Source organism: Mesoplodon bidens (assembly GCF_964165515.1).
Source record: "Mesoplodon bidens genome assembly, chromosome: 2".
NCBI classification, from domain to species: Eukaryota; Metazoa; Chordata; class Mammalia; order Artiodactyla; family Ziphiidae; genus Mesoplodon; species Mesoplodon bidens.
Genome location: NC_138177.1, coordinates 132,120,873 through 132,143,903, shown reverse-complemented (window position 1 = coordinate 132,143,903; position 23,031 = coordinate 132,120,873). Strand labels below are relative to the sequence as shown.

The following is a 23,031-nucleotide window of genomic DNA, read 5'->3' as shown; positions in this document are numbered from 1 at the left end:
TATTTGTAAGTTAAAAATAGAAACATAAGAAAAGAAACACAAGGTCTCATTACTATCCAATTCCACTTATACAGATTTTGGTTTTCATGTAATTAATTACATGAAACAGATAAAACAACTAAAACAAAATGAAATATTTTTTCATTATCTAAGTTTTAAATGGGAGGGGAAATGGCTAAATGATCGCTGTAATTCCTTCCTACTCTAAAATTCTACAGTTCCGATATTTTAAAGCCAAATTAGTGTTAATTATCAAATGCTGTCATAAGTAATTCTTAAATTACTATATTTAATAAGTTTGTTGATTTTTCCATTACATATTGTAGTAGACCTGTGGTTTTTTGTGTTTTTTTTTAAGCCAGTGGCCTTCTTTTAGATCTATTTTTGGTGTAAGTTAAATAGGAAGCAGAAACTTAATATATCACAGTGATCATATTTTGGATATAATCCAGGAAAATGGAAATGTATTTCTGGTTTTGACCACCAGAGGGTGAGCATATTATTTCATTATTCATCAGTGCACACATATGCCCCAGAGAGAGAGACTGATAATATTTCTCAGCAGTGGATTAAGTCCTTTATGACTTCTAAGACTGCTTTGGGAAAATATATTGTATATTGTGGATACATCCATACACAGGCATATACACCCATTCTTATTAGAGAATATATAAAAATTATTTCTAACTTGTAAAGTGGATACTAAATCTTCAGCTCTTAAAAGACTCTTCACTTATTCATGAAGTTACAAGTATTATATAAGGAGATATAGAGATAGCCCTGCTAGCTTTACATAGGATTATAAAGCCTATCTTTGCTACTCAGCCTTGCTTAATTTCTGGAAAAAATAAGAACTACATAAAGATTTGGGGAAAAATAAGGCAAATAATGGAATTGATTTAGGGAACGTAGATGCGATTCATGTGGAGACACAATTTAGGGGCCAGGGACTAGGAATTGTTGCTGAAAATCTAAGAGGTAAAGGATTTTGATTGAAGTGTCTGTACTTATTAGCTATGGCTAATTCTTGTCTAAGGAAGATGAAGAATAGGCATTCTCAATTCTTATGAATAATTCACAAGCTGCATATATTTGCAATATTTGACCACAGTTGATTTAAAGGTATATATGAATGTTAAAAAGAAAACCAACATAAAGTGGTTAGAAGTATGGTTCCATTCCCCCCAAATTTAAAAACATTATTTTAAAATTTCTTTTAGATACAGTTGGTAAACATCCAACATTTTATACATATTCTTAACTTTATTCTTTCCTCTACAATTTAACACAAGATCATCTAAATTAAAATTGAAGGCCAGCTTAAGTTCAATCATCCGTATGAGGCTAATGTCGACATATAATATCAATGCAATAGTGCCAGTTACAGAATGCCAGCATTGTAACCTTTCTGGAAATTATAGTTATGAATATGAAGCATTACTAAAAAGTACATTTCTCTGCGCCGTTTCTAAATATCTGTTGTAAAAATTGTTTGTATTTAGCTTCTTCAGAAAGACTTGTTTTCTTCCTTGCAGAGCAGTAACAATTTTGGAAGACAAGTAGACTGGTGAATGGTATACAAGGGAATAAAATTAGCAAGTATCTAGAACACATGGCATTAGTTACAAGGCCGAAGTAGTAGACATGATCTCTGTCCTCGGGAGAAGAAAGAGCTGAGGAAATGAGTTACATGTTATCCTACTAAGGAATGATATTAAGTCTTAAATTACAGTAGTAAACACTGATCATTAAGCATAAACTAGGGATGAGTTAGGGTACAGGAACAGTAAAGGAAGGGAAGACTTGCCCAGTTTGAGGGGAGAGGGTGATAAGATTCTCTTGGAGGACTGAAGGAATGAAAGAAGTGTGGTTTGAAGCCGACAAGTGCTTTGATTTGTTTTTAGTCATGCAATACAATGTATTTTAAAATTTAAATAATGGAAAAAGTCACATTTTAGTAACTATTAAAGGAAATGAGTCATAGGCTTTAAAATATTGAGAAGTACTACACTAAAATATTAGACCATGTTTGGTAGAACCAGTTTGGACAAAATAAGTTGGACAAAATAAGTTGGAAAGATTAGTGTGGCTGGAAGAGTCAGGGAGATGAGCTAGCACTTTAAGTGAACTTGAAGGGATAAAAGGGATTTAGAAGGGGGAGGAGGAAATTTCAGACATTTTCTCATGTTTTTCACTTTTCCTACAATTTCCTGTATTGTATCTCTGCCTATTAATATCATAGGCAATAAGTCAATAATCATATATTTATTGATTGCCGAATATGTATAGAGCACAGCTTTATTTACTGAATGTACACAGGTGATCAAGCTAGACATTGTTCCTGCTCTCATTATATATAGTCTATCAGAGAAGATAGATTGTGAACAAGTATTACACACAGGGCCTTTAACATATATTTTTAAAATGCTTCATTCTTCATGAAGCCTTTAAACCTTTCCCCAATGCAGAAGAAACTATTCTCTTCTTGGGCTTCTATTTTAAATCTAATACTTTTTTTTCTGTGAGTTTTTTTTTAATAAATATATTTTATTTATTTATTTTTGGCTGCGTTGGGTCTTCGTTGCTGCGCGCGGGCTTTCTCTAGTTTCAGCGAGTGGGGGCTACTCTTCACGGCAGTGTGCGGGCTTCTCATTGCGGTGGCTTCTCTTGTTGCGGAGCACAGGCTCTAGGCACGTGGGCTTCAGTAGTTGTGCCTCGAGGTCGCTAGAGCACAGGCTCAGTAGTTGTGGCGCACGGACTTAGTAGCTCCATGGCATGTGGGATCTTCCCGGACCAGGGCTCTATTGACATGTATAGATTCATTTGACTACCACCACAATCAGGATCCAGAGCAGTTCCATCACCAATAAACTCCCTTTTCACATCCTCCTCTCCTCCTAGCTCCAAACTCCCAGCTCCTGGCAATCACTGATCTGTTTTCCATCACTATGGTTTTCTCTTTTTGAGAATGTCATGTAAATGGGATCATGTATCAACCTTTTGAGACTGAATTTTTTCACTCAGCATAATGCCTTTGAGAATTATCCAAATTGGTGTATCAACAGTTTGTTCCTTTTACTGCTGAGTAGTTTTTCATCATAAAGATTTACACAATTTGTTTATTCATTCATCTGCTAGGTTGTTTCCAGTTTTTGGCAATATTAACAGAGCTGCTGTAAACATTCAAGTATAGGTTCCTACTTGAACATAAGTTTTCATTTCTGTAGGGTACATACCCGAATGTGAGATTACTGGATCATATGTTTAAGTGTATGTTTGACTTCTTAAGAAACTGTTTCAGTGTTTTCCAGAGTGGCTGTACCAGTTTGCATTTCTACCTGCAATATATGAAAGTTCCAGTTGTTCTGCATCCTTGTTAGCACTTAGTTTGTCAGTATTTTTTATTTTAGTCATTCTAATAGATATGCGGTGTTATCTCATAGTGGTTTTAATTTGCATTCCCCTAATGGCCAATGATACTGAGCAACTTTTTGTATGCTCCTTTACTATCTGTATATATCCTCTTCAGTGAGGTATCTCTTTAAGTCTTTTGCTTATTTTAAATTGGGTTGTTCTCTTACTGTTGAGTTTTGGGATTTTTTTTGTAATTATGTAAATTTTTTTTGAATTTTATTTATTTTTTTATACAGCAGGTTCTTATTAGTCATCGATTTTATACACATCAGTGTATACACGTCAATCCCAATCTCCCAATTCATCACACCACCACCACCACCCTACCACCACCCCTGGGGCTTTCCCCCCTTGGTGTCCATACGTTTGTTCTCTACATCTGTGTCTCAATTTCTGCCCTGAAAACTGGTTCATCTGTACCATTTTTGTAGGTTCCACATATATGCGTTAATATACGGTATTTGTTTTTCTCTTTCTGACTTACTTCACTCTGTATGACAGTCTCTAGATCCATCCACGTCTCTACAAATGACCCAATTTCGTTCCTTTTTTATGGCTGAGTAATATTCCATTGTATATATGTACCACATCTTCTTCATCCTTTCATTTGTTGATGGGCATTTAGGTTGCTTCCATGACCTGGCTATTGTAAATAGTGCTGCAATGAACACTGGGGTGTATGTGTCTTTTTGAATTATGGTTTTCTCTGGGTATATGCCTAGTAGTGGGATTGCTGGGTCATATGGTAATTCTATTTTTAGTTTTTTAAGGAACCTCCATACTGTTCTCCATAGTGGCTGTATCAATTTACATTCCCACCAACAGTGCAAGAGGGTTCCCTTTGCTCCATGCCCTCTCCAGAATTTGTTGTTTGTAGATTTTCAGATGATGCCCATTCTAACTGGTGTGAGGTGATACCTCATTGTACCTTTGATTTGCAGTTCTCTAATATTTAGTGATGTTTTCATATGCTTCTTGGCCATCTGTATGTCCTCTTTGGAGAAATGTCTATTTAGGTCTTCTGCCCATTTTTTGATTGGGTTGTTTGTTTTTTTAATAGTGAGTTGCATGAGCTGTTTATATATTTTGGAGATTAATCCTTTGTCCATTGATTCTTTTGCAAATATTTTTTCCCATTCTGAGGGTTGTCTTTTCATCTTGTTTGTAGTTTCCTTTGCTTTGCAAAAGCTTTTAAGTTTCATTAGGCCCCATTTGTTTATTTTTGTTTTTATTTCCATTACTCTAGGAGGTGGGTCAAAAAAGATCTTGCTGTGATTTATGTCAAACGGTGTTCTTCCTATGTTTTCCTCTAAGAGTTTTATAGTGTCCGGTCTTACATTTAGGTCTCGAATCCATTTTTGAGTTTATTTTTGTGTATGGTGTTAGGGAGTGCTCTAATTTCATTCTTTTACATGTAGCTGTACAGTTTTCCCAGCACCACTTATTGAAGGGACTGTCTTTTCTCCATTGTATATCCTTGCCTCCTTTGTCATAGATCAGTTGACCATAATTGTGTGGGTTTATCTCTGGGCTTTCTATCCTGTTCCAGTGATCTATATTTCTGTTTTTGTGCCAGTACCATATTGTCTTGATTACTGTAGCTTTGTAGTATAGTCTGAAGTCAGGGAGTCTGATTCCTCCAGCTCCATTTTTTTCCCTCAAGACTGCTTTGGCTATTCGGGGTCTTTTGTGTCTCCATACAGATTTTAAGATTTTTTGTTCTAGTTCTGTAAAAAATGCCATCAGTAATTTGAAAGGGATTGCATTGTACCTGTAGATTGCTTTGGGTAGTATAGTCATTTTCACAATATGGATTCTTCCAACCAAAGAACATGGACTATCTCTCCATCTGTTGGTATCATCTTTAATTTCTTTCAACAGTGTCTTATAGTTTTCTGCATAAGGTCTTTTGTCTCCCTAGGTAGGTTTATTCCTAGGTATTTTATTCTTTTTGTTGCAATGGTAAATGGCAGTGTTTCCTTAATTTCTTCTTCAAATTTTTGATCATTAGTGTATAGGAATGCAAGAGATTTCTGTGCATTAACTTTGTATCTTGCAACTTTACCAAATTCATTGATTAGCTCTAGTAGTTTTCTGGTGGCATCTTTAGGATTCTCTATGTATAGTATCATGTCATCTGCAAACAGTGACAGTTTTACTTCTTCTTTTCCAATGTGTATTCCTTTTATTTCTTTTTCTTCTCTGATTGCCGTGGCTAGGACTTCCAAAACTATGTTGAATAACAGTGGCGAGAGTGGACATTGTTGTCTTGTTCCTGATCTTAGAGGAAATGCTTTCAGTTTTTCACTATTCAGAATGATGTTTGCTGTGGGTTTGTTGTATATGGCCTTTACTATTTTGAGGTAGGTTCCCTCTGTGCCCACTTTCTGGAGCGCTTTTGTCATAAATCGGTGTTGAATTTTGTCAGAAGCTTTTTCTGCATCTATTGAGATGATCATATGGCTTTTATCCTTCAATTTGTTAATATGGTGTATCACATTGATTGATTTATGTATATTGAAGAATCCTTGCATCCCTGGGATAAATCCCACTTGATCATGGTGTATGATCCTTTTAATGTGTTGTTGGATTCTGTTTGCTAGTATTTTGTTGAGGATTTTTGCATCTATATTCATCAGTGATATTGGTCTGTAATTTTCTTTTTTTGTAGTATCTTTGTCTGGCTTTGGTGTCAGGGTGATGGTGGCCTCAAAGAATGAGTTTGGGAGTGTTCCTTCCTTGCAATTTTTTGGAAGAGTTTGAGAAGGATGGGTGTTAGTTCTTCTCTAAATGTTTGATAGAATTCACCTGTGAGGCCATCTGGTCCTGGACTTCTGTTTGTTGGAAGATTTTTAATCACAGTTTCATTTTCATTACTTGTGATTGGTCTGTTCATATTTTCTGTTTCTTACTGGTTCAGTCTTGGAAGGTTATACCTTTCTAATAATTTGTCCATTTCTTCCAGGTTGTCCATTTTATTGGCATATAGTTGTTTGTAGTAATCTCTTATAATCCTTTGTATTTCTGCAGTGTCAGTTGTGATTTCTCCTTTTTCATTTCTAATTTTAGTGGTTTGAGTCCTCTCCCTCTTTTTCTTGATGAGTCTGGCTAATGGTTTATCAATTTTGTTTATCTTTGCAAAGAACCAGCTTTTAGTTTTATTGATCTTTGCTATTGTTTTCTTTGTTTCTATTTCATTTATTTCTGCTCTGATCTTTATGATTTCTTTCTTCTGCTAACTTTGGGTTTTGTTTGTTCTTCTTACTCTAGTTCCTTTAGGTGTAATGTTAGATTGTTAATTTGAGATTTTTCTTGTTTCTTGAGGTAGGCTTGTGTAGCTATAAACTTCCCTCTTAGAACTGCTTTTGCGGCATCCCATAGGTTTTGGATAGTCGTGTTTTCATTGTCATTTTTCTCTAGGTTTTTTCTGATTTACTCTTTGATTTCTTCAGTGATCTCTTGGTTATTTAGTAACGTATTGTTTAGCCTCCATGTGTTTGTGCTTTTTACGTTTTTTTCCCTGTAATTGATTTCTAATCTCATAGCGTGGTGGTCAGAAAAGATGCTTGATATGATTTCAATTTTCTTAAATTTACTGAGTCTTGATTTGTGACCCAAGATGTGATCTATCCTGGAGAATGTTCCATGTGCACTTGAGAAGAAAGTGTAATCTGCTGTTTTTGGATGGAATGTCCTATAAATATCAATTAAATCTATCTGGTCTATTGTGTCATTTAAAGCGTGTGTTTCCTTATTAATTTTCTGTTTGGATGATTTGTCCATTGGTGTAAGTGAGGTGTAAAAGTCCCCCACTATTATTGTGTTACTGTTGATTTCCTCTTTTAGAGCTGTTAGCAGTTGCCTTATATATTGAGGTGCTCCTATGTCGGGTGCATATATATTTATAATTATTATATCTTCTTCTTGGATTGACCCCTTGATCATTATGTAGTGTCCTTCCTTGTCTCTTGTAACATTCTTTATTTTAAAGTCTATTTTATCTGTTATGAGTATTGCTACTCCAGCTTTTTTTTGATTTCCATTTGCATGGAATATCTTTTTCCATCCCCTCACTTTCAGTCTGTATGTGTCCCTAGGTCTGAAGTGGGTCTCTTGTAGACAGCATATATATGGGTCTTGTTTTTGTGTCCATTCAGCAAGCCTGTGTCTTTTGGTTGGAGCATTTAATCCATTCACATTTAAGGTAATTATTGATATGTATGTTCCTATGACCATTTTCTTAATTGTTTTGGGTTTTTGTAGGTCCTTTTCTTCTCTTGTGTTTCCCACTTAGAGAAGTTCCTTTAGCATTTGTTGTAGAGCTGGTTTGGTGGTGCTGAATTCTCTTAGCTTTTGCTTGTCTGTAAAGCTTTTGATTTCTCCATTGAATCTGAATGAGATCCTTGCTGGGTAGAGTAATCTTGGTTGTAGTTTCCTCCCTTTCATCACTTTAAGTATATCATGTCACTCCCTTTTGGCTTGTAGAGTTTCTGCTGAGAAATCATCTGTTAACCTTATGGGGGTTCCCTTGTATGTTATTTGTCATTTTTCCCTGGCTGCTTTCAATAATTTTTCTTTATCTCTAATTTTTACCAATTTGATTACTATGTGTCTCAGTGTGTTTGTCCTTGGGTTTATCCTGTATGGGACTCTCTGCACTTCCTGGACTTGGGTCGCTATTTCCTTCCCCATGTTAGGGAAGTTTTCAACTATAATCTCTTTAAATATTTTCTTGGGTCCTTTCTCTCTCTCTTCTCCTTCTGGGACCTCTATAATGCCAATGTTGTTGCATTTAATGTTGTCCCAGAGGTCTCTTAGACTGTCTTCATTTCTTTTCATTCTTTTTTCTTTATTCTGTTCCACAGCAGTGAATGCCACCATTCTGTCTTCCAGGTCACTTATCCGTTCTTCTGCCTCAGTTATTCTGCTATTGATTCCTTCTCGTGTAGTTTTCATTTCAGTTATTGTGTTGTTCATCTCTGTTTGTTTGTTCTTTAATTTTTCTATATATTTTTTAAACATTTCTTGCATCATCTCGATCTTTGCCTCCATTCTTTTTCTGAGGTCCTGGATCATCTTCACTATCATTATTCTGAAATCCTTTCTGGAAGGTTGCCTATCTCCACTTCATTTAGTTGTTTTTCTGGGGTTTTATCTTGTTCCTTCATCTGGTACATAGCCCTCTGCCTTTTCATCTTGTCTATCTTTCTGTGAATGTGGTTTTTGTTCCACAGGCTGCAGGATTGTAATTCTTCTTGCTTCTTCTGTCTTCCCTCTGGTCTGCTAGTGTTGGAGGGTCTCCTGCAGGGGCGGGGCATGGCTGTGTCTTACCATGAGGACATGGACACTGGCAGCAGAAGTTCTGGGAAGTACTCCTTGGTGTGAGCCCTCCCAGGGTCTGCCATTAGCCCTTTCAAAGAGCCTGGGTAGGCCGAGTGTTGGGATTCTTTATAAATTCTGGTACATCTTTTGTTGGAGATGTGATTTGAAAATATTGTCTCCTAGCCTATAGTTTGTCTTTTCATTCTCTCAATTGTGTCATATGGAGAGCAAGTGTTTAACTTTGATGAACTCCAATTCATCAGTTTTTCCTTTAATGGGTCATGCATTTGGTGTCAAATCTAAGAATTTGTTGCCTAACCCCAGGTCACAAAGATTTCCTCTTGTTTTCTTCTAAAATTTTTATAGTTTTACTTTGTACATTTGTATCTATGATCTTTTTCCCCCATTTTAATTAAATATTTGACTTAGCTCTTTATTTTTTTAACACTGTGGTCTATTTTGAATTAATTTTTGTGTGAGCTGTGATGTTTAGGTTGAGGTTCATTTTTCTTTTTTTCCATATGGATTTCAACTATCCTGGCACCATTAGCTGAAAAGATTATTCTTTCTCCGTTAAATCGCTCTTTTATTTCTGGACTCTATTCTGTTCCATTGATCTGTCTGTAGTTCCCCTAACCAATACTACACTGTCTTGTTAGTGTAGCTTTATATATAGTAAGCCTTTTAATCAGATAATGTGATTCCTCCAATTTTATTGTGCTTTTCCAAAGTCATCTAGTTTCTTTCCCTTTCTAAGGAAATTTTAGGACTAGTCTACAAAAAGTTTATATATCTACAAAAAGTTTTGCTGGAATTTTGATTGATTTTGTGTTAAACGTATTGATCATTTGGAGGCAATTGACATGTTTATTATGTTGATGCTTCCAATCCATGAACATGGTATAGCTCTTCATTTATTTAGGCTTTCTTTTATTTATTTCATAAGCATTTTATATTTTTTAGCGTACAAATCCTGTACATTCTTTATTAGATTTGTATCTAAGTATTTTATTTTTATGAGCTATTGTAAATCTATTTTTTAAAATTTCAGTTGAAATAGTTGTACATTGCTAGTATATAAAGATATGATTGATTTTTGTGTATTGGTCTTATATCCTGAGGCTCTTTCTAAACTAATATATTAGTCCTAGGAGTTTTTTGTGGTTTTTTTTTGCTGTACACGGGCCTCTCACTGTTGTGGCCTCTCCCATTGTGGAGCACAGGCTCTGGACGCACAGGCTCAGCGGACATAGCTCACAGGCCCAGCCTCTCCATGGCATGTGGGATCCTCCCAGACTGGGGCATGAACCCGTGTCCCCTGCATCAGCAGGCGGACTCTCAACCACTGCACCACCAGGGAAGCCCCCTAGGAGTTTTTTGTTTGTAGATTTCTTAGGATCTTTTTCATAGAAAAACATGTCATCTGCAATAAGGACAGTTTCATTTCTTTCTTTTCAATCTGTATGCCTTTTCTTTTTTCTTTCTTTATTGCATTGGCTAAGACTTCCATAGTTATGTTGAATAAGTATGATGAAAGTGGATATCCTTACCTTGCTCCCAGTCTTAGGGAATAAAGCATTTATTCCTTCACCATTAATGCGATGTTAGCTGAAAATGTTTTTATAGAAGCCCTTTATTAGGTTTGGGAAGTTTCCTTCTATTCCTAGTTTGCTGAGAGTTTTTTCAGGATCCTGAATTCGGTGAAATATTTTTTCTGCATCATCCTATGGTTTTTCTTCTTTAGACTGTTAATATAGTGGATTACACTGATTGATTTTCAGATATTGAATCACCCTTTCATTCTCAGGATAAACTCCACTTGGTTGTGATACGTTATTCTTTTTATATATTGTGGATTCAATTGACTAGTATATTATTGAGCATTTTTGTGACTATGTATATGAGGGATATTAGTCTGTAGTTTTCTTGATTTGTAATGTCTTTGTCTGGTTTGGGTATCAGAGCTATGCTGGCTTCATAAAATGAGTCTGGAATGTTCACTCCTCTTATTTTCTGGGAGAGATTGTATGGAACTGGTGTTATTTCTTCTTTAAATATTTGAATTTGCCATTAAGACCATCTGGATGTGGAGATTTGGGGAGGTTTTTAAGTATTAATTCAATTTTTTTTAACAGTTATGGGACCATTCTGTTTATCTATTTCATCTCGGGTGGGGGTAGTTGGTAGTTTGCGGGTTTTGAGGAATTGGTCCATTTTATCTAAGTTGTCAAATTTATGCACAAAAAAGTTTTTAAAAATTGTTTATGGGGTCTGTGGTGATGTCCCCTTTTTAATTCCTAATGTTAGTAAAATGTGTCTTCTTTTCTTTGCCACTGGCTGCAGGTTTACTGATTTTATTGATCTTTTCAAAGAGCCAACTTTTAGTTTCATTAATTTTTCCCTATTTTTATGTTTTCAATTTCATTGAAATCTGTTCTTATCTTTATCATTTTCTTCTTTCTGCTTACCTTGGGTTTATTTGTTCTTTTTCTAGTTTGTTAAGGTAAAAGCTTAGGTTATTGATTTGGGACCTTTTTATTCTAATACTAGCTTTAAAAATCAATACCTTTTTTTGTGGCTCATGCTTGTTTCTTGTATTTTATTAATTTGTATACATGTCTGTACTCTCCTATTTTAAACTCCTTGAGTACAAGGATCTTATCTTACGTGACAAATCTGGGCCTACCTAAGCATCTTGTACTATATGTTTAGTAAGTATTTCATAGAAGGCTTGAATGGAAGGATGGATGGATGAAAGGAGAGTTAGTGAAGACAATGAATATAAATTATTTCAAAGATATCTTCGATATTAAGAAAATATACAGCAGGAGCTACAGGAGTCAGGAGTGTCAAGGGAAGGAAACAAAACAATTCACTCTGAGGAAAATTGCTAAAGCCAATCTAAGCTACTTCTGATAGGGAGTATTCAGAATCTCAGTGTGGTATACAGAACACTCACAGTATGTTATGTTCAATTCTACATAGTGGATGAAACAGAGACTCTGTTTCCTAGACAATTCAACAAAATATTTTAATTTGTTAGATAATTTAAACAAAACAATAATTTGTAAATAGTTACATCCATGATTTTCTCAATTCCTTTTTTATTTGTGATATACCTGAGATACTTTCCTGTGTTGTTAATTCATTGTCAGAGCCTCAGGATAGCCTTCATTTCTTATTCTGTCTCTTGCTGACCACCTGAAGTCACACTTTAGGCCTCTAGAGAATCAGGCCATGAGTTTCTTTTCTAGACTTCTCCATAAAGTTAAAGCATCTGTGTTAGTTTCCTATGGTTGCTATAACAAATTACCACAAATTTGGTGGCTTAATACAACATAAATTTTCTCCCACTGTTTTGGAGGCCAGAAGTCCAAAATCAGTAACACTGAGCAAAATCAAGTTATCATTAGGCTGTGCTCTTTCCAGAGGTTCTAGAGGAGAAAGTATTTCTTGCCTTTTCCAGCTTTTGGTGGCTGCTGGCATTCCTTGGTGTGTGGCTGCATCACTCCAAGTTCTGCCTTTATGGTCATATGGTTTCTCCTCTTCTGTAGTCAAAATCTCCCTCTTTCTCCCACTTGTAAGGACACTTGTGATTGCATTTAGAGCCTACCTGATTAATCTAAGATAATCTCCCATCTCAAGATTCTTAATTATATCTGCAAAGTCCTTTTTTTGCCAAAAAAGATAACATTCACGGGTATCTTTTGGGGGGGCATTATTTAGCCTACCATAGCATCTTAATTTCTTAGTCAAGAACACTGATGAAATGGGAGAACAGAAGACATTCATTATCTCTTTAAAAATGTCTTTCATAATCTGTATTTTAAAAAGCTTATCTTTTTGTCATTTATATTATTAACATTTGCATATCAAATATTCATATAAATTAATTCAGACTAATATCCTTTATAGTAGATTCCAAAAATGAATTCTAAGGGAAAAGTCCAATTTATCATATATCCATCTTTTTCACATAAAACTTCATGAATAACCATTTGACACTGAAACATGAGTGCAGAAACTATTATTATTTTGGCAAGGAACAAACAATTTCAGAATTGCTGACTACAGATATCCATTAAGTTTTATTCAAATAAGTTTTAAGCACCTGAATAACTTACAGGTGCAGATAGAATAGATATTGAATGGTTTTATATTACTTACACATGTATGAACAAGTCATTTCAGCAAATTATAAATAGATCAAAATTTAACATAATGAACTAAATCTACAGCCACAAAGAACCTATAATTTAGGTTTAACAAAAGAACAAAAATGACATTTGCAGTGTTGTTCAGTATTAATTTGTATGGGGATGTGTAATCATCAATTAGTTATTTGACAGCTACAAATAATTGAAAATTATTGTAGAAGATTATCTACGACTTACGTATTCCATCAGATTTCTCATAATTGAGAGACCTCCTTACAGGCCTAGTAGAACACTTGGGTAGGAGAGAGATTTGGGTGACCATTCCAGGCCTAAACTGGAGACCATTCCGATATTCCTCAATATATACTGTTCTGCTATCACTTGACACCACCAGATAGGAAGTTGAGTGTACAAAAATAATGAGCTATGTTTTGTTTTTAACTACAATATGATACACATTTTTATTGTATGCCATATAGGGTCTTTCTAAGGCCTTGTCTACATGTTGTTAATTACTTTTCAGTGTTTTTTATTTTGATAATCAGTTTCTGTATAAGCCATATAACCAGTGTTAAATGGCTAATGCCACTAGATCACCCACTTCACCACCCAGTGTTTCCATTATAAATTCCATACATGTCTTTTTCATTATAAAATGCATACCATCTGCAATTTGTTGAAGTCATCAAAGATTGATATCCTATGGTAAACACATTTCTTTAAATCATTATAGTTGGAATGCAAATGATGATTTGTGAAGGGTGAAGGTAAAGCTGCTTTAATGAACACTGTATTTGGAAATGGGATTTGACCAAGCATTATATACTTATCTAGCAATGATTAACCTAACTTCCATTTATACACACTTGTATATGTAGACAGAGAAATCATTCAACTCTTTCACAAAATTGCCCACTGCTTGTTCCTTGACCTAGATCAAACTTAACAAAATTCTGGATAATTTGGTTTATAGGAAGGCTCCTAAATGGCATATTAATAACTTACTTAAAAAGCAAATCTTCCTTGCCTTTGAATGTAACCTAATAGGTTTGAACTCAGGATTATGGAAGGCTGGATAACATACAGAAGAAACACATCTAAATCTTCCTGTTAGGTCGATGTTCCTAAAGAAGTTGTTTTTCAAAGGTAGAAAAGCCTAACTTTTTCACACTGCAGTTCTTGGCCTTTAAATGTTGGGGTTTCTCAGAGCTTGGTATTGCACTCTCTGTTTTTTTCTGTACTCTATATTCTCTCCCTGGGTGATCTCATTCACTCTCATGTTTTCAAATGCCATCTATATGCTAATGGGTTATAAGTTCATATCACTTGGCCAAGTCTCTTTTCTAAGCTCTAGACCTCTATATCTAACACATTATTCTATAACTCCTCTTGGATGCATGACAGGCACCTCAGACCTTACATATCTAAAACAGAATTCATGATTATACTGCACTACCCTCCAACCCCACATTTCTTATAATAGTCCCAGTCCCAGATTGCCAGGAGATACCACTCCTTTTCACTTACCCTATACATACAGTCTATCAGCAAGTTCTGTTGACTCTACTTTCTGAAAATATCTTGAGTCTATTCACTCCTATATATCTCCTTTGACTTCAACCTAGTACAATCCAATATAGTTTTCCACTTGCCTATTTGGTTTCACTTCATCCACTTTCTTTCATTCATACACACAGAAGTCAGAGTGATCTCTATAAAATGCTATTATGATCATAGTATTCCTCTGCTTAAAACCCTTTTGGAAAAAAAAAAAAACCCTTTTGGCATGTTACAACAGGATGAACCTTGAAGACATTATACTAAGTGAAATAAGCCAGACACAAAAGGACAAGTGTTGTATGATTCCACTTATATGAGAATAGAATAGTTAAATTCATAGAGACAAAGTAGAATGGTGGTTCCCAAGTGCTGAGAGAGGGAGGAATGAGAGGCTATTATTTAATGGGTACAGTGGTTCAGTTTGGGGTGATGAAAAGGTTCTAGAGATAGTGGTAATGGTTGCACAATGAATGTATTAAATGCCACTGAATGTACTTAAAAATGGTTAAAGTGGTAACTTTTATATTATGTATATTCTACCACAATTTAAAAAACCTTTTGACATAAATCATGACATAAATCTATGACATAAATCACAGCAAGATCCTTTTTGACCCACCTCCTAGAGAAATGGAAATAAAGACAAAAATAAACACATGGGACCTAATGAAACTTAAAAGCCTTTGCACAGCAAAGGAAACCATAAACAAGACAAAAAGACAACCCTCTGAATGGGAGAAAATATTTGCAAATGAAGCAAGTGACAAAGGATTAATCTCCAAAACTTATAAGCAGCTCATGCAGTTCAAGAACAAAAAAACAAACAACCCAATCCAAAAATGGGCAAAAGACCTAAATAGACATTTCTCCACAGAAGATATACAGACTGCCAACAAACACATGAAAGGATGCTCAACATCTTTACTCATTAGAGAAATGCAAATCAAAACTACAATGAGATATCATCTCACACCAGTCAGAATGGCCATCATCAAAAAATCTAGAAACAATAAATGCTGGAGAGGGTGTGGAGAAAAGGGAACACTCTTGCACTGCTGGTGGGAATGTGAATTGGTACAGCCACTATGGAGAACAGTATGGAGGTTCCTTAAAAAACTACAAATAGAACTACCATATGACCCAGCAATCCCACTACTGGGCATATACCCTGAGAAAACCATAATTCAAAAAGAGTCATGTACCAAAATGTTCATAGCAGCCCTATTTACAATAGCCCGGAGATGGAAACAACCTAAGTGTCCATCATTGGATGAATGGATAAAGACGATGTGGCACATATATACAATGGAATATTACTCAGCCATAAAAAGAAACGAAATTGAGCTATTTGTAATGAGGTGGATGGACCTAGACTCTGTCATACAGAGTGAAGTCAGAAAGAGAAAGACAAATACTGTATGCTGACACATATATATGGAATTTAAGAAAAAAAAATGTCATGAAGAACATAGGAGTAAGACAGGAATAAAGACACAGACCTACTAGAGAATGGACTTGAGGATATGGGGAGGGGGAAGGGTAAGCTGTGACAAAGCAAAAGAGCGGCATGGACATATATACACTACCAAACATAAGGTAGATAGCTAGTGGGAAGCAGCCGCATAGCACAGGGAGATCAGCTCGGTGCTTTGTGACGGCCTGGAGGGGTGGGATAGGGAGGGTGGGAGGGAGACGCAAAAGGGAGGGGATATGGGAACATATGTATACGTATAACTGATTAAATTTTTTATAAAGCAGAAAAAAATATACAACTTGTTAATCAACTATACTTCAATAAAAAAAAAAAAAGAGCATGAAATTGGTTTCAAGAAGATCTGAGACCCAAATAAGACTTGGAGAATGCACACTAATGATGTTTCAGGCAGAAGAAAAAATGAGAATCTCCAGAGATGTGAAATCCTATGAAAAGTGTGAGAAAAACACAGCTTTCAGAAAGCAGAGCAACAAATACAGTCACAAAATCTAGTAAAAAAAAAAAAAAAAAAAAAAACCTTTTGGTTGCTCATTGCTATTGTGATAAAGATCCTAATGTTTGACACCAACCAGAAGGCCTGACATGATTAGGCCCTCTACCCCTCAGTTTCTATGCTACAGTTACACTGATTGCTCTTTAAATCCTCGATGGCACAAATTTTCCTTCTTACTTCAAACCTGCCCCCTTAACATTCCTTCTCATGGAATGAAATGTTCTTTCCTCCCTTTTCACCTGGCCAACTACTGCTCATCCTTCCAGCCCTCAGCTTGTACATCAGCTCCTCCAGGGTATTTTCCCTGACTGGCTCCAATGATAGATCCTCCTATTTACATTTTAAAGCACCACTATGTATTTGCAGCACTTATCACAATTATGATTTGTTATTCAGTATTTGTCTCCTCTAACATATGGAAAACTCTGTGGGATCAGGGACCATTTTGACTTGTTCACCTAACACCTTTTAAAGAGCTGGTGCTTAGTAGCAGTTCAAAACGTATTTGTAGAATGAAAGAACCAATACATGAATGAATGAATGCCATCTAAAGGACAAAGGATAACTCATTAATGAAATAATATGAGAATTACCACTTAAAAGAGGTAATAAAAAGAAAAAATGTGTTTTTATTATTATAAAAACAATACAAATTCCCTATAGAAAGCATGGAAGATCCAGATAAAGCATAAAGGAATATATAAGAATTACCCTATCCCACAACCCAGAAGCAATCATTGTTATATATGTTGATCTATTTCCTTTTAGTCCTTTGCATGTATGTGTCTCTAAAAGAAAGAAATCAAAACACTCAAGTAGGATAATACTATATACACAATTTTGTTTCTTTTATGTTACACTATTTACTTAAGCCCATAATATAAGTAATCCTGAGTTAGAATATCTTTTGATAAATCTTTGACAGCATCTTGGGTTTTTATTAGGATTAATTAGTGAAAGTAGATATACTGTATGAACATAAAAAAATATGAATCAGAAAAAAGATGAAAGGGGCACATATCTCAGTATAATCTAACTGAAAGGAAGACAAATTACTTTTTCTATAACAACTTAATGTTTTCTAAACTTCATTCTGCTCAGGTGGCAGAGACTTAGATTTCTGAGTAGATACAAATCTTAGTCCACAGAGTTAGGTGTTCGGGAAATAATATTTATTTCTCTAGAATTCATCTTGATTTCTATTTCATTTGCCTGAGATAATCCATCTGGGACTATCATTAGGTACAGTTAGCTTATATAGCACCAAACATTGGGGAAGAATACCTGGCCTCTGATACCAAATGTCTCTGGAGGCACACAATCATCCTGTCGAATTCTTGACTATTCGTCCACACTGCCAAGAATTCTCATTTCTATTTGTATGGGCACTTCAGGTCCAATGGCTTCTTTTCCCACTTTACTTGCCACCCAGGAGGGAACAGGAATCATTCTGCTGCTTTTCTCAATACTACAACTTGGAAATCTGTAAGTCAGTTTTTGAGTGCAGGTAGAATATTCGAACATGATGGGATATAACTTCCATGATTGTTCCATTATGTGGCAAAATGGAGGTTATCCAGGTATGTCTGATCTAATCACACAGCCCTTTACAAAGCAGTAGTTTTCTCTGGCTGATGGTGGAAGAGAGAGTCAGAGATTGCAGCCATGAGAAGGACTCACTGTAGGTGGCCTCTAGGAGCAGAGAGTGGAGCCTGGCTGACAGCCACCAAAGAAACAAGGACCTCAGACATACAACTGCAGGGAAATGGATCCTGCAACAATTTGAATGAACTTGGAAGCAGATTCTTCCCAGAGCCTCCAGGTAAGAGCCCAGCCTAGCCAATACCTCGATTTCAGCCTTGTTGTACATGTAGTACGAACATTCAACCCAGCCAAACCCGCCCAGACATCTGACCTATAGAACTGTGATAATAAATGGGTGTTAAGTTGCTGACTCTGTGGTAATGTGTTACACAGCAAGAAAAATAATATAAGGGGATTACATAAAAGCATGGTTACCAGGAGGAGAGGATCGTGGGGACCACCATCTACAGGAGCCCAGTCAAGATCCGCAGAACCACCCAGTTAACTCATAAAATCATGGGCAATAATAATAAATGGTGATTGTCTAAGTTTAAGAGTGGTTTGTTATATAGCTAAAGCTAATTGTTACAACTTCTGAGGTGAGAGAAGTATGGAACAAGTCCTCTTAAATGAAAAGCCCCATCCTAGTTCCAAAGATAGGGAAGAATAGAGAAAGAGCATGAGACCTGAAGTTGAGCCCACCACTTTATAATAATGAGTTACCATTTACTGAGTAGCTATCAGTACTGTGCGAGGAGCTCTATATTCAATGTCATTTAATCCATACAACTCTGAGAGGTTCGTATTTCTAAGACTCAGTGATTCTATGCTATATTTTCATTTTGTGGAGTCAGGTAACCTTGATTACATTCACCATTCTATTCTCAATCCTCTAGTCTATAAAATGAGTTTGATTATACTACTTAATTCACAAGATGATACTACTCTATAAGCATCATGCTGCTTTACTTACATCTGCTGATTATGATTGAATCTGTTTGGATCAGAACATGGCTAGTTTCTAAAGGGTCTCAGGTGAGTCTACTGTGTATGCATGATTGAGAACTAGGGACATACAAAACCCCATTAATTCTTGCAGAAATTCTCTAAGATAGGTTTTGTGTCCATTTTATAGTAAAGAAACATATGCCCACAGATATTAACTAGCTTTCCCTGGTTAACACATCTTGTAAATGACACATTTCTCAAGCAGAGGAGACAACCACTCTCACCAAATCAAGGGAAACGTTGAACCTAAAAGACAGAAGATTCCTACTTAACAATCGAGCCTCTTTCATTGACTCTGTATCCTCCAACCCTTTGTGGCCACCTCAGTTCTTTTTGATCTCTTCACCAATTTTGTACTACACGAATAACTGGTGATAGTAACACTCAGCCTTACCGTGTATTTGTACATATGTTTATCAAGGCTTCCCCATACATTTCCTAGTTCTCAAACCTGGTGACATGCAGGCAAATCATGGTAAGAGCCCTGGCTTCGGAGCCACATCCACCTGAGTTGGCCTCCTGCGTATACTTATCTCTGTGGCCTTGACTAGTCATTTTATTTTATTTAGTTGTTTGTTTGTTTGCAGTACGCGGGCCTCTCACTGTTGTGGCCTCTCCCGTTGCGGAGCACAGGCTCCAGACGCGCAGGCTCAGCGGCCATGGCTCACGGGCCCAGGCGCTCCTCAGCATGTGGGATCTTCCCGGACCGGGGCACGAACCCGTGTCCCCTGCATCGGCAGGTGGACTCTCAACCACTGCGCCACCAGGGAAGCCCCCATTTTATTTTTTGAATCTCAGTTTTGTGAGCATGAAATAGGGGGGAAAATAAAACCTGTACTTTAGAAACATTATACTCAATAAACATTATATTCAATAAATCTTACCGATTAGTACACCCACCCTAACCAAATGAAGTGTGGCCCATCAGTAAACAGGTGGAAAGTAGTAGGTTGAATTAGACCTTTGAATTAGACACAAATACCCTAATATTTAGAGAATAGAAAAAAATGAGTCAAAATCTAGCTAAGGCTGACACTTCCATCCCTCAGAACGCGTTTCCGGAAAGTTATTTACACATGAAACTCCAGCTTAACCACAGGAAATGTTGTACAGATCTTCTTCCACTTACGGTTACCTCCTGATAAACCCACTGTTAGGTGAAACTATCATAAGGGGAAAACGCATTTAATACACCTAACCTAGCAAACACTGTAGCTCAGCTTAGCTTACCTAAAAGAGTACTTACTTTACCCTGCAGTTGGGCAAATTCGTCTAACACAAAGCCTATTTTATAATAAAGTGTTGAATGTCTCATGCAATTTATTGAATACTGTACTGAAAGTGAAAAACAGAATGGTTGTATGGATACAGAGTGGTTCCACGTGTATTGCTTGTTTACCCTCCTGATCAAGTGGCTGACTGGGAGCTGGGGCTGGGTTTGCTGTCACAGCTCAGCATCTCCAGTGTACAGAGTACCTACTGCATATTGCTAGCCTGGGAAAAGATCAAAAATCAAAATTAGAAACACGGCTTCTACTGAATGCTTATTACTTTCACCCCATCATAAAGCGGAAAAATCCTAAACTGGAACCTTCCCAAGTCTTCTAAGTCCGGCGGTCCCTACTCTATTTTTCCCACTCTGCCTCAAGTCCTTGCCCTGTGACCCGGTCCCTACCCCAAGCTCTGCTCTTCCACTTATGGGAGGAGTTGCGGATTTCATTTTACAGCGGATGGGTTTACGAGGGCAGGGTAAATCAGAGGGCAGGGTAAATCAGAGGGGAGTGTAAATCAGAGAGGCTCCACCCATCACACTGGAGGCCTAGGGGTGGGCGCTCCCCATTCCCCTCCCCTCTCGGACCTGCAAGGAGGTGGGCTGGCCGCGAAGGGAGGGCCCTGTCCCCTGTCCCTTTAAGGAGGAGGGACGAGCACCGCTGAGAGAGCCTGCATTGCCCCGACTCGTCCGCGGCCTCACCACACAGCAGCTGCAGCCACAGCTCCGGTCGCCCCTCGCTTAGCAGAGTCCGCTCCGGCCCCAGGAAGTTAGTCGCCACCATGGTGAAGATCGTGACCGTTAAGACCAAGGCGTACCAAGACCAGAAGCCGGGCACGAGCGGGCTGCGGAAGCGGGTGAAGGTGTTTCAGAGCAGCGCCAACTATGCAGAGAATTTCATCCAGAGTATCATCTCCACCGTGGAGACAGCGCAGCGGCAGGAGGCCACCCTGGTGGTGGGCGGGGACGGCAGGTTCTACATGAAGGAGGCCATCCAGCTCATCGTCCGCATCGCCGCCGCCAACGGGGTAAGGGACGCGCCCGCTCCTCGGTCGCCCCCGTCGCCCGCCCGCCTTCTGCCTCACTCTTGCGGGGCCACTTCCGCGCTCGCCGCTTCAGTCTTCACCCCCACAATTCTCTGCGCTCGCTCTTCCTGGCCTAGCGGGCCGGGCGGAGGTGGTCCAGGGCCGGACAGTGGCCACGGAGCGCCGCAGAGCTGCTCTTCTGCCAGCTCCTCCCATCCCTCGTCGTCCCCCCCCTCAACCCCGCGGGCGGGGAGGCCTGAGGCGAAGGGCAGGGCTTGACCTTGGGAGGCCCGCCCCTCCGCCTCCTGCGCCTCCCTTCTTTCTCCTCCTCCCCCTTCCCCTCCCCCCGCCGCCTTCCAGGCCTCTGACATTTACGTTAACCTTTTCTGCCGGTGAAGATCCAGTTACCGAGCAGAGTGCAGTCGCCTTAGCCGGGAAAGGTTAGAGGCCGCCGCCTTGCTCAGAACCTCCTTGCATCCCGCCGGGTTGCCTGCTATTCTCGTCCGCGACTGGCGCTTCCCGCTGGCTGCAAGCTCAAGGCTTTGGGCACCCGCCCCGCTGGTGGTCAAGCGCTCAGTTCTGAGGAGGCGGTCGCAAAGTCCCTTTCCCCGTCCCCTAAGTTTTCTGGGACGGAGCTTCTGCCTCTGCCCTGGCGCGGCCTGGTTGCTGGGGGGCAGGCTTTTGAAAAGGGTAGTCTTTGCTCGGTGTTGCTTCTGGATCTGTTCCACCGAGGGGGCTGGAGCTGAATTTCCATTAGAACCGAAACCATCTACCCAAGGGCGCTCTTGTGTAAGCAGTCGTGGCAGGCCAGGAAATTAACGCAATACCTTGGTTCCGCCACCACAGCTAAGGAACGTTAAATGAGTTAATGGGGCAGGTCTACTCAGGTGAAACCTTGAAGTAGACTTTTCAGTCAACCTGGTACGTTTGCGAAAAGGCGGCTTTATAAAGTAGGTAAATTGGGGTGATTGTTTACTCTTATAAAAAAGTTTTCTAACGAGTTTTTTTTTTAAGTTTTCTTTTTTCTTTCTATATTTAACATAAGATTTGACTTACACTCGCCTCTTCTGGAACTCAGTAATATTTAGTAATATTTTTATCCATTTTAGCAGTACTTTATTTCTCTTATTAACATACTGAGTGCCATTTTGCCAAGCCCTGTGAAAAGTACTTCCCTGCAGTATCTCATTTATCCTCCTGTAGCCTTATGAGGTAGATGCTATTATGGGCATCTTCAAGATGCCAGTGAGAAAACTGAAGCTTAGGTAGGTTCAGCAGGAACTCTAATGGCAGCACTGAGAATCTAGTATAGACCTGCTAGTTCCAAGGACTTGAACAGTTTCTGGGAATGAAGAGACCCTTGAGTCTAAAGATGTATTTCCCAGCTGTCTCTCAAATCTAAACTGGGAACAATCTACATCTGCCTCTCTGGATCAAACATTTATAAACATCAGTGAGAGAAGATTGTCTGGATTTGTTTTCTTTATGCTCCTGAGTTTTCAGACAACCTCACATTCCCTTGAAAGAAGAACGAAGAATGAACAAGACCTGTATCCCAGTACAGCTCTTGTTCATTTCCCTGTTATCACCTGTGTTGAATTTGCACTTCTTCAGCAAATACTGAGCCTATACTATGTCAGAGAAATGGGTGGAATAAAAAGATGATTTAGAAGCAAGATTTGTCCTTAAGGGGCTTACAGCAT

General features: G+C 38.1%; 1 protein-coding gene across 1 annotated transcript in view; it reads left to right on the top strand.

Annotated features, from left to right (window-relative positions):
• The first annotated feature begins 20,876 nt into the window (after nucleotides 1-20,876).
• The window catches only part of PGM1 (phosphoglucomutase 1), a 56,642-nt gene continuing 54,487 nt past the window's right edge, over nucleotides 20,877-23,031 (top strand). The window contains exon 1 of the mRNA XM_081217133.1: nucleotides 20,877-21,331. Coding sequence (XP_081073259.1) covers nucleotides 21,086-21,331 — 246 coding nt within the window. The 5' untranslated portion in view covers nucleotides 20,877-21,085. The remainder of the gene's footprint in view (nucleotides 21,332-23,031) is intronic.